At 44.0% G+C, this 12,822-nt stretch overlaps 1 protein-coding gene across 4 annotated transcripts in view; it reads right to left on the reverse strand.

Annotated features, from left to right (window-relative positions):
• Positions 1–374: 374 nt before the first annotated feature.
• LOC115087300 (two pore calcium channel protein 1-like) overlaps positions 375–12,822 on the reverse strand; it is a 225,122-nt gene continuing 212,674 nt past the window's right edge. For all 4 annotated transcript variants that reach the window (XM_029594324.1, XM_029594326.1, XM_029594323.1 and 1 more), the window contains 2 exons: positions 6,716–6,834; positions 375–1,036 (listed from right to left, as the gene is read on the reverse strand). In XM_029594324.1, the coding sequence (XP_029450184.1) occupies positions 891–1,036; positions 6,716–6,834 (265 nt within the window). In that variant the 3' untranslated portion in view covers positions 375–890. The remainder of the gene's footprint in view (positions 1,037–6,715; positions 6,835–12,822) is intronic.

Below are 12,822 nucleotides of genomic sequence, written 5' to 3' on the forward strand. Positions count from 1 at the left end.
GGTTTGATTATTCATTCAAACCTACCCACTTGGTTCCCAAAGGAAAAATTGCACACAGAAAAAGCAGGTAATTTTTCCAGAGCCAATAATCAAAGCCAAAAACCTGTGTAGACTTTTGCTCTCATTATTGGTGCAAACCACACAGGTAAAAAATATCTGCAGAGTTTGCACCAACGCAGGCAGTTTCCAGTATTGCCCCCCCCCCCCCCCCCCCCGAAACTCCTTTCATGTACTATATAATCTCTTTGAACCTGGTTTTGATTCCCACCTGACTCCATGCCGGGGCTACCCTTTCCATCATAGGAATCCTGTATTATTTCACTATTTCCCACTATTATACAGCAGCCCAACAAACCAACAGATACTGAAGTTGCCAGAGTGCAAATCCTGTTTCTTTTAATACATAATGGTTACAAAAATTGTGACTGAAAATATTTAGTTATGAAAGAGTCAAATGCTGCAATAAGTCCATCAGTTTTTAATATGAATAATTCCAGTATAAGAAATTATCTGTACTATGCATAATATGCTTCAAAATACAATGTCCTTTTTTTATGTACAACTAAGGGGTTTAACCACTATGTAATTTTACCTTCTTTAATATCACCAGCTTCCACTTTTCAAGACATTTTCTTTATCCTTTCCAAAAAATAATTATATTGGTATTAAGAGTTCATCTTCAGCAGCAAATTATTTTATTTAATAATTAAAAAGAATCAATTAGCCTAATAAGTGTTTTGCATGATAATTGAGAATCTTTTGGGGTAAAAAGCTTCTGTAAGAAAGAGAATATTTTGAAAGTAATTGTTAGATTGCAGAAAAGAAAAATGGGCAGTATTTCTTGAAATGCTACATTTCCAGTTCAGATTCTCCTTCCACACTTGGGAACGCTATGCAACATTACTGAAAGTGGAGTTTGATGCATACAGGTCATCCGGTGACAGGTTTAAAATCTCCTCCATTGGAGGGCCCTCATCCCCTGGGGATATCTCTGCCTCAAACATTCGCTGCAGCAATGCATCCACTGTTCTGTATCCTGGAAAAATAACAAGAGGTATTACTTTCAGAACAATCTCCTGAAATGAATCCAACTACATCTGAAAAGGAATATATATATATTTGAAAATGGTTTTGTAAAAGTGTTTCCTACATCATGGTGCAACAGCTCATTCAGAAGACTTAGCATAACTCAGTGCTACAGTACATCAATCTCGTTTTACATGCACTGCAAAGTTTTCTTCCACACCAATTCAACAAGCAGAACAAAATAAGAACTGCCAAAGTAGGTTGGCTCAAACGTCCATCAAGCCCGATAACCTGTATCCAAGAGGCCAATCCAGGTCCCAAATGTCTGGCAGAATCTCATATAATCAGGCTGATGCAATATAGTGTAAATTCATGTTAATGAGGCTATTAGCTATCACCCCCTAATTAAACAGAAAAGTAGAAAATGGAGAAATTACTTACCTGATAATTTTGTTTTCCTTAGTGTAGACAGATGGACTCAGGTCCAGTGGGTTATGCTCCCCTGCCAATAGATGAAGACGGAGCAAGCTGATGTCACAGTATATATAACCCTGCAGTGACCCCAGCCTGCCCGTATTCTCTTCAAAAGCAACTGTGGACAGACTAGCAAAAAACTTGATTTAAAACAGGCAACCCTAACTGTACTCAACCAACAAGAACACTGAACTCAAGTAAGAATATAGGTACCCCAATCTAGGGACTAGATGAACACTTTTACCAGTAATCCCTTGGGACTCGGAGCCCCAAGGGAGGACTATTGACACAAGTATTTGGCAACCAAGGGCAGGAAGCTGAGTCCATCTGTCTACATTAAGGAAAACAAAATTATCAGGTAAGTAATTTCTCCATTTCCTAGCGTGTAGACAGATGGACTCAAGTCCAGTGGGATGTATCAAAGCTACTCCCGAACAGGGTGAGAGGCTGCCTGCGGTCCAGTCAACACCCCATATGCAAAGGCTGCGACCTTCCGGGCCTGCACATTCAGATGATAAAAACCTGGAAAAAGTATGTAAGGATGACCATATCGCAGATATTGACTGGAAACAACAATCTAACCTCCGCCCATCACACTGCCTTTGTCCTAGTAGAATGAGCCCTAAACTGAGTAGGCAACGGCTTTTCCGCATCCACATACACAGCCGTGACCACCTCCTTAATCCAGCGAGCTATTGTTGCCCACGAAGCTGTTTGCCCTTCCTTCCAGCATGGAGGACAAACAGGTGATCTGTCTTCCGGGAAGATTCAGAAACCTCCAGATGCTGCATGACAAGTTTCTTGACATCCAAGGGATGCAGGAGGCAATACTCCTTCATATCCCTGACTTTATCCAGGGACAGCAAGGAAATGGACTGATTCAAATGAAATTCCAAGACAACCTTAGGCAAGAAGGATGGAACAGAATGCAGCTGCAATGCCCCTGGAATCACCGGAAGGAATGGCTCCCGGCAAGATCTGGCTTGCAGCTTGAAAATTTGACACGCAGAACATATAGCCACCACTATTCAAGGTCAATAACCACAAGGAAATGCTACGCACCATATTAAGACACCATATTAAGACACCACATATCTAGCACCATATTAAGACACCACAAAGAAACCAGTAACCTCAAGGGAGGCCGAAGATGCTTCACTCCCGTCAAAAAACATGCCACATCAGGATGAGTCGACAAGTAATCACCATTCACTGGGCCTCTGAAACAGGCAAGAGCCACAATCTGTACCTTCAAGGAATTAAGGGCCAAACCTTTATTCAACCCATCCTGAAAAAAATCCAGAATTATTGGGATCTTAACTGAACAAGGAAGATTACTCCACTCCTCACACCAGGCCTCAAATATTCTCCAAATTTGCACATAGGCTAAGGAAGTGGAAAAAACTTTCGAGCGCAAAGTAAGGTGACAACCCCCACAGAATAATATCCATGCTTCAACAGGCAAGCCCTCTCAAGAGCCAAACCATAAGACAGAGTCAAGTCGGCTCCTCATGAAGAACTGTTCCTTGCTACAACAGATCCATATGCAGCGGAAGATGAATGGGGGTCTCCACCAGGAATCTTTACAGATCTACATACTATGGATGCCTGGGCCAGTCTGGTGCCACCAGGCGTATCAGCCTCCTGTGGCCTTTGATCTTGCGAATTATCCTGCCCAACAAGAGCCATGGAGGAAACGCATAAAGCAACTTGCCTTCCGGCCAGACCTGTATGAGAGCATCTATGCCCAGAGACCACAGATCCCTCCTACGACTGAAGAATCGAGGAACTTTTGCACTGTGAGAAGTTGCTAGCAGGTCTAGGAACAGAAGGCCCCAGCGATCCATTATCAGCTGAAATGCCTCAGCTGACAACACACATTCTCCTGGAACCAGATTCTCTCTGCTGCAAAAGTCTGCTCTTAAGTTGTTTTCTCTGGCAATGTGAGAGGCTGAGGTCATCTGTAGATGTCCTTCTGCCCATCCCATAAGTTGGTCTATTTCCTGCGACACTTGCTGGCTCTTGGTTCCTCCTCAAGACAGTTTCTTGAAGAGACTATGAGTTGAAAAGTCACTCTGACAAAAAGCATATCTCAAAATGAACAATAAAAACACACACAACTAAAGTCCCTGGGCAAATTAGGAAGAATAGTCTAGTGGAGACTAGGGTTCAAATCCCACTGCCACTCCTTCTGAACTTGGGCAAGTCAGTTTACCTCAGATACAAACTTAAGCCAAGATTCATCAAAGCACTATATTTTTCCACAGGAGGGGTCCCACTATCATGGGGGGAGGGGGGATGAGGTGTCACCACAATAGTGGGGCCCCTCTGCCGAAAACACATCATGACTCGTTGGCACGTTCTTTTGTGTTGCGGCCAAACACCGTGACACAAAATAAGGTGGCCCCAACCTCATGGGACCACAATCATCTTAAAGGGCTGCTGGCCCTCCAAAAAATAAATCAGGAACAAATGGGGAGATTGAGCGGGGGTCAGTGCTGACCCCCATTTTAATCTGGGCCCACTGGTTGAAGCAGCCCTGACTCCCCCAATAATGAAAACCAAGTTTTAATTATGTGCGGCAGCAGCTCTCCCGATGTCCAAACCCCCCACCCCCAAAGCATCAAACATCCCCCTTGGACAGGTCAATAACCCCCTTACCCAGCTTCTGAAGCTTCAAGACCCCTACCCCTGTTGTCTCAAGACCCCCACACCCCCTCCCGAGCCCCCTTTATCCTGAATCCAATGTCGGGAATGGGTACTCCCTAGCACTTGTCACGATTGACACCATTTTCCACAATGGCGCCGACCTAACCTTGCCCCAGTTACATGACTGGGGTAAGGTCCAGGTATTGGGACCAAGGCCATGGGATCCAGGATAAGGTAAAACAGCTCTGGAGGGGTACAGGGGAGTGGGAATCTTGAACTGTCAGAGGGCTGGGAGAGGTTAGTCTTGAGCTGTGGGAAGGGAGAGGGGTTGAGATATCTGTGACCAGGAGGCAAGGGGGGGGTCTTGAGCCCTCAAGAGGGGGCCAGGGAGAGGGGGGGATTTGATGCTTCAGGGGAGCAGATGAAGGGTTATTGAGATATTGGGGGGTCAGGGGAAGGGGTTATTGAGCTGCTGGGGATTTTGATGCTTCGGGAAACCAAGGGAGTGAGGGGAGGGCGTCTTGTCTTCACTGAAGATCAGTGGCTGGGGGAGGGGTTATTGAGCTGTTGGGGGGCTGGGAATGGGGGGGGGTGGGGTGGAGGCCTGAGGGCCTGGGAGAGGGATCTTGATGTATCAGGGGGACAGGAGGCAGGGAAGAGGTTAATGAGCTGTCAGGGGGTGAGGGTTTTGATGCTCCAGGGGAGGCCGGAAGGATGGGAAGAGGGGTTTGATGCTCTGGGGGGGGGGGGGGGGGGGGGCAGAGGGTCTTGTCTTTGTGTGGCCAGAGGGAGAGAGGAGGGGGCCGCCTCTGCATGCATAAATTAAAACTTTTTATTTTTATTTTGGGGGAGGACCTTGCGAGACTGGGAAGATTGGGCATCCAAATGGCAGATTAAATTTAATGTGGATAAGTGCAAGGTGATGCATATAGGGAAAAATAACCCAAAGCTAGGTTCCATATTAGGAGCTATCACCCAGGAAAAAGATTTAAGCGTCATAGTGGATAACACATTGAAATAGTCAGCTCAGTGTGCTGCGGCAGTCAAAAAGCAAACAATGTTAGGAATTATTAGGAAGGGAATGGTGAATAAAATGGAAAATGACAATGCCCCTGTATCACTGCATGGTGAGATCGCACCTTGAGTACTGTGTTCAATTCTGGTCGCCACATCTCAAAAAAGATATAGTTCTACTGGAGAAGGTACAGAGAAGGGTGACCAAAACGATAAAGGGGATGAACAGCTCCCCTATGAGGAAAGGCTAAAGAGGTTAGGGCTGTTCAGCTTGGAGAAGAGATGGCTGAGGGGTGATATGATAGAGGTCTTTAAAATCATGAGAGGTCTAGAACGGGTAAATGTGAATCGGTTATTTACTCTTTCAGATAATAGAAAGACTAGGGTACTAGCAAGAACTAGGGAAGTTAGCAAGTAGAACATTTAAAACAAATTAGAGAAAATTATTTTTCCCTCAACACACAAACTCTGGAATTTGTTGCTAGAGGATGTGGTTAGTGCAGTTAGTGTAGCTGGGTTTAAAAAAGGTTTGGATAAGTTCTTGGAGGAGAAGTCCATTAACTGCTATTAATCAGTTGACTTAGAGAATAGCCACTGCTATTACTGGCTTTAGTAGCAAGGGATCTACTTAGTGTTTGAGAACTTGCCAGGTACTTGTATCCTGGATTGGCCATTGTTGGAAATTGGATGCTGGACTTGATGGACCCTTAGTCTGACCCACTAATGTCAACTTCTTATATTCTTATTGGTCAAGCAGATAGTGTAATGGACATGGGCCCAGAGGCAAGGGAAAAATTCTTGAGCTGGACAGAGAATAAACAACCTAGGTATCCCCTTTATGATCTCCTCAGACTGCTTTTCAGATGCTGCTCTCCCCAGAAACTCAAACCTGTAAATAAAATAAGGTCTCACTCCAAAGTATATTCAAACAACTTTTTTTTTCTGGGGTTACTAGCAGTCAGAGCTTACAAAGAGTTAGAATGCGCCATAAGTCAGAAGTTCATAGGCATCCAACAGCCAATCTGCAGCAGAATTAATTTCCAGACAGAACTTACTACTCAAAATTTTAATAGTACAACAATTACTTTCCACCAGGTATAGCCTACCTTTACCCAACTACATCTCACTTTGTTACTCAAACTCCTATACCATATTCACATTAGCTTCATTTTGGTTCCAGAATACTATTTCTTTCTCATGTTAAGAAATTTCTCTTATGACCTTGAAATCTTCCAGTATACTCTCATGATACTTAGAGGATCCCTGGATTTCTCAACTCAAACCTCTTTGGATCTCCTCACTTCCAGATCTTCCATGACACAGTGGAACTTTGTGTTACCCCTCCTTCTTTAAACTGACCTAGGTCAGGTCTCCTGGTTATTTTCCTGAGAGGAGAAACATCTCTATGCCGCACCATCAAACCATTTACAAAAACTCAAGAAGAGGTCAAGTGAAGCCTCTGACCAGGAGATTCCTCAGACATAAAGGTATAGAACATACTTGACTATCAGACAACTTTGTAATTAGCAAAACCTAGAATTAATAAACTCACTTTTTGAAGCAATTCGAAACATCAGGTCTTTAGAGTTGATCTTTGCTTCTTCAAAAGTACTTGGATCATTGTCATGTGTCTCCATGTTGTCCAGCAGTTGTCCATCTGGCAAATCTTCCCTTTACAGAACAAATTACATGAAGTGATTAGATAAAATAGTGTAGTTGATGTTTTAGTTCTTTACTTTTAGTAAATGATTGGGAAGGCAATTTGCAAAGCCATTTACCTGGGCTAACTTGCTATTACCCAAGTGGACTGGCTGTCTGAAAATTGCCCTGCCTTAATCTGACTTAATGTATGCATGGGTCTTTACTATAGGTACTTTTAGCTGGGGTATGAAGGGTATACCCAGAGATGCACTTAGATCAGTGGAAGAAAACAATGAGTACAGATTATATTTTCAAATGAACATATTTTCCATTGAAATGTCACCTGCACAAAAAGCTGGTGCAAAGTCTGCATATACTTTTTAGCCAAAGGAAAAGCAGACAAGTACTTTTTCTTTGAAAATGGGTGCTAGGAACACTGGTAACAAAGTACCCGCAAACTTTGCACCTAGGGAGTCATGAAAAATGACTCCTAGAAACCAAACCATGCAGCTCTTTCATTGAAGTAAATATCACTGAAATCGGATTATTCTGTTCTTTTAGGATGATCACCAACCTTTGGGAAGGAGGAGCAGATGAGATAGTCCTACTTTAAAAGGGTTCCATATTGAGAAACTCTCAGGGTACTTTCAAGCAAGAGTTTAACAAAATTAGGCCTAACTCACTTTTTAAAGATATGACAAATAAACAAATGGTATACAAGTGATACATTTTATGGTAAGACAAGTTATATTTAACAGTAACCGCAAAATTCACAGCATAATCAAAGAAAGCAGACTCAAATGGAAGGGTTAAAATCAATTTAAGTTTCATTAAGAAATGTATCCTGGGTTCCATATTAGCTTTAAAAAACAGAAATGTGCCTAGAAAGCAAGGAAGATATTTTACAGAGCAATGCAGAATACCATAACAGACTGTCGATGTTTAGTGTTTATTTCAGCAGTGGGAAATGCCAACAACAGGGTGGATTTCTTCAGAATAGTGTTGGTTGCATGGTCCTCAAGGAGGAGGCTGCTGCCATTGGTGGGTTTGGGGCAGGGAGAGAGAAAATGAGTGAGCATAAGTGTGTGTGTGTGGGGGGGGGGGTTTGGGGTGTTTGTGTGTGAGTTCGAGAGGGAGCGAGAGAGAGAGAGAGAAAATACACTAGTGTAAATTATCCTGGTTGGTATCCCGAAAAATTAGGCTTTGACACTTTTTCTGTGCTTAGCAAGCAGAAAAAACAGCTCTGTCCATATTTTCTCCTCAGCTGTCCTGTTTAATGTTTTTTCCTCTGTCTCTCCCTCTTACCTTATCTATGAAATTCATTCTCCTCTCCTTGTCGATTTTCTTTCATCAGCCTATGTCTGTCTACAACCAAACTCTCTTTCTTTCTCTTAAAGGAAAAACTACCAACATGTAGAAAATATAATCATTATGCTTAAGAAAGATAGACTTAGAACATATTGCAGGAAACACAAAGTAGGATAAATGTGGTATATCTTATCCAGTCACAGAAACAGAGGGAACCAACACAAAATTCAGAATTCAAACAGCAGATATGGCCCTAGATCAGACAGCTAAATGTCCAGCAATAGAATAACTCCCATTGGAGGGGTCTCTGCTAGCTTTAGGCCATGTTAGCATAGTTTAGATATGTCTATATTTTGTTTTGCTTCCCTGGAACACTAATACATTTTTATTTTAATAAGAAAATAAAAGTTTAGTTTTGTTATCAATATTATGCATTATTTAAGAAAGTATTTATATGGATTGCAGAAGTTAATTTGAAGAACTCTAAATATTTTGAAAGTTTGAGACATGTCACTATTTATTTTTATTTATTTAGACACTTTATATACTGTCATTCCATGTATATATCACAGCAGTTTACAAAGAGACATTCATAGTTATAACTCAACAAACAAATAATGACTGGTTACAGAGGTATTCATGCATTTGCATTTTGGCACAAAGTCAATTGTGGGTCTAAATTAAATAATTCTTTTCAAACTGTTTTTATTCTGCTTCTGCTAATTCATTAAAGTAATGCATTATGAATATGTGAAATAACTCGAGTTTATCCTGGCAAGTACAATAATTCATTCTAGCAGGGGAATCCAAGATGTCATCATTATCTGTTTTTGTCAGCTATTTGTTCTTTAAAGATGGGGATGGAAGGGGAAGATTCGTGGGGTTCCTCCGAAACACCGGTGGCCCCTTCTTCATGCCAAGTTTTAAGTTACAAGCACCTTCAGCAGTCTCTTGCATTCTTGATGCCATTTGAGTCCAGTGCTTGTGGGAGAAATGGCACAGCTGGATGATGCAGATGCATCCCTTAGTCCAGGCATCAGAGTGGCTCCCTTTCCTCCAATTTTTACTGCTCCAGGCCTTGGAGAGCAATATGTCTGGAGCAACTGATTAGAGGTGCTTTGACTCCAAATTCAGCTAGCAATGTAAGTGTGGGTCTTTTGCAGGTTGGACCTTATACTTCTCAGTATGGATTAAGAGGCCAGGTTAATGCTAGGAGCTGGTTGGACTATTATACTCTTGAGACTGAGTTATGACTATCAACTACTGTTGAAAAGGTTGCGCCCTCTGAGGTTTAGGCAGTCTTAGATTTTTTGAATAAAAGACCTTCTCCTTAGCATTCTTAGATACTATCTGGGGAGGGTTGGTATTTGTGCATCGGTCTCTTTCTGTTATCAAGGATATTCATACTAGGCTTTGCTCACAAGAAAAAAAACTCTTACTATGTAAGGGGACAGAATTGATACCTTGGAGTCTAATATTACTCAATTATCTTCAGTTCAGATAACATTGGTGCAGGGTAAAAATGTGTAGAGACCTTCTGGATCTCTTTAGATGGCCCTAGGTCCTTAAACTTGGGTTAGTCAGCAGTAGAGGGGAATACTATTCTAAATAGTACCTCCTCAGAGGATTTGCTGGTGTGGAGAGCTCCTGATTCATAAAGAGGAGTTAGGACAGCATAGCATATGGTCATTTTGATTTGGATTTTGGACAGTGAGGAGCTATTTCAGTTATCTCTGATTTGAGCTAGGGCCTCCCAGCCTGACTTGGTGTTTAAGGAAAAGGATCACTTTCAGTGCATCACTGACCTGTTAGGATCTGCTTCCACTTCTGAAGAAAAAGACTTTTGTTAGAAGTTGGAGATTTTTGGGGGGATTTTTACCTGAGGTGAGAACCTGGTTCTACTAGAGTAAGAACATCCTTGGATCCAGTAACAGGAATATCTGCTATATCTCCTTTCACTGTCAGGGAAGGATTAGTGGAGAATAATTACCTCAGGGGAAGTTCTATGGACTTTGAAAGTTTTACCACCACCTTTCCTCACAGTGAAGCTGGGTTGTAACAGTTTTGCTTCCTTCAGCATCAGACCTTTCCCCAAGAGAGGTCATCAGGAGGAGTTCAAAAACAACAGAGAGAAGAGCCAAAACTTTTGAAGATCCATCACTGGGGATCTTCATCCTTTGGCTGGGGTTTGAAGAACTGGATTCTCATGGTCCTCAAGGAATACGTTCCTTGCCGCAGTGTACCAGAGTGCATTGACAGTGACCAAGCACCTGAATTTCATAATAAGGTAATTGAGCAAATAACCACTGCAGTGATTATGAAGCAGAGTCCATATCACCCCCTGTCTTCTGGCCAAGTTGAAAGATGAAAACCAAACCATTTAAAACTAGAATTGCTAAAGCTGTAATAGAAACTGGGTTACCTGACCAGAAGTACTATTAGCAGTTTTGTTTAATATTAAGGGTACTACAGCCCAGGGCCGGTGCAAGGGGATTTGGCACCCTAGGCGAGCCTTCTCCCTTGCGCACCCCCCCAGTTGCACCGCCACCCCCTGGCTCGGCCCCAACTCCTACCTCATTCTCGATCACGCCCGCTGACTGTGTGGTTTTCTGGGTCGCGAGCAGGTTGGGCACTGCTTGCGGCCCGCTAAATCTCCACTCCTCTTTGCCACCGCTTGCGGCCCCATATGACTCGCACCCAGTGGCGCACCAAGGGTCTCCGGCACCCGGGGGCAAAGGCTGTTAGAATGCTAAACTATACTAAAGGTCAGCCAGAATGTTAAAGTATGTCAAAGGTCAGCATTAACTTTTGCCTCTGCCTTGTGGACTCAACTTAAAAGAAATTATATGACCTACAAGAAATCACTATTATTAACTTATCTGGGATGAGTATTAACCAGTTAGAAAATGTTATGTAAAAATACTAACCCAATGATATGCAAGTTTAGAGGAGGGTGACACGTATAATCTATTGCACAGATTCAGAAAAAGCAAACTCTGTGTGTACTTTACTTTGCTATGGTATTCCACATTGCTCCGTAAGATATCTTACTAATAAAGAATTTCTCTTTGCTGACTGTCAGTGTTCAGTACTTATTCCAGCAGCAGGAAATGCCTACAATAGGGTGTATTTCTATGGCAAACCTTCAGGACTTACAATATATAAAAAAGCATGTGCTGGATTATGTGCATCTTGGCCCCTGCTTTCTCCTTTCTGTTGTAGAGAAAACAGGGACAAAGATAATAATGAGAGGGAAACTCTAACAAAGCAGAACATATGCAAGGGGGCTATCCCCACTGCATACTTTGCTGTTTAGTCCATGCCCCATTCCCTCTTAGATGAGATAGCAACACAGTGAGTCCTATTTAAACTTTAAGAAAATGTCAAAAAAAAAAACTATTTTAGCTCTTGCAGTCGGATCAAGCAGCACATGTTCTTTCTGAGCCAGGCACTAGTGTTAGGGATTAGGTATGTGCATTTGTTTCAAATGAATTTCGAAAACACAACAAATAAGGGCAATTTGTTTCATTTGGGGGGCCCCGAAATGAATCAGTATTGCCCCCCGAATGAAACAACCCTTATTTGTTGCATTTGCTGAAATGAATGCTTTGGGGCATTCGAGGCTTTGGGCCTAGGCCCATGTGATGGCCACAGTCTCAGCCTAGGCCTGGGCTGATGCCAGGGATTTGGTCAAGACATGAACATACAAATAGGTTCATACCTTATCCGTCAGGTATCAGATGGTGAGGCCGGGACCCTGACCTGGACCCAAGCCCCATGTTGCCACCCAGCCCAGAAGCTAGGTCCTGATGCCAGGGCCTGGGCCACGGACCCAGGTCCTACAATGGAACCCAGTCCAGAGGCTGGGTCCCAACACCTGGGCCTCAGCCTGGACTGGAGCCCAGACTCAGGTCCGAGGCCACAGCCTGCGCTGGAGGCCAGGTACCAACGCCGGGGCCTGGGCACAGGACCCATGTCCAAACCAGGTCCCAACACTTGGGCCTCAGCCTAGGCAGAGCTCAGACACAGACCTGATCCTTAAGCGTGGCCTGGATGCCATACATCAAAACAGCGATGTCCACTGAGGTGAACGCGCCAAAGTTAACTCCGGTGAGAGGAAGAGGACATCACCCAAGGAGCTGAGAGGCCTGGGCCTGACCCTAGGCTGAGGCCTGGGCCTCCAGACCAGGCCTCGGCATCAGGCCTGGGTCCGGGCAGAGGCCCCACCGTATGGACCCAGCCTTCACACTGAGTTGCGGCATCGGGTATGGGTCCAGGCTCCAAGCTAGACTGAGGCCAGGCATCAGAATCCGGCCTCTGGGCTGGACTGTAGCATCAGGTCTGGGACTGAGCTCCAGCCTCAGCAGAGGCCCAGGCGTCAGGACCCAGTTTTGGGGTTGGGTCTCAGTGTTGGGCTCGAGTCTGGGCAGAGGCCCTAGCATCGGGACCTGGACTCCAGGCCTGAGTCGTGGTGTCAGGCCTAGGTCCAGGTTCCGGCCTAGGCATTGGGACCCAGCCTCTGGACTGGGTCTGAGTTGAAGCCCCGGCATCGGTACTTGGCCTCTACGCCAGGTCGCGTGTCAGGTATTGGTCCAGGCTCTGGCCTAGACACAAGGCCTTGAGTAGGCCGAGGCTGAGGTCACGGTGATCTAATGCATTTTCTGCCTACGCAAGGCATAGGCCTTATCGGCAGATCCCCACCGGAACAGG

Source organism: Rhinatrema bivittatum, chromosome 3 (assembly GCF_901001135.1).
Source record: "Rhinatrema bivittatum chromosome 3, aRhiBiv1.1, whole genome shotgun sequence".
In the NCBI taxonomy this organism is placed as follows: Eukaryota; Metazoa; Chordata; class Amphibia; order Gymnophiona; family Rhinatrematidae; genus Rhinatrema; species Rhinatrema bivittatum.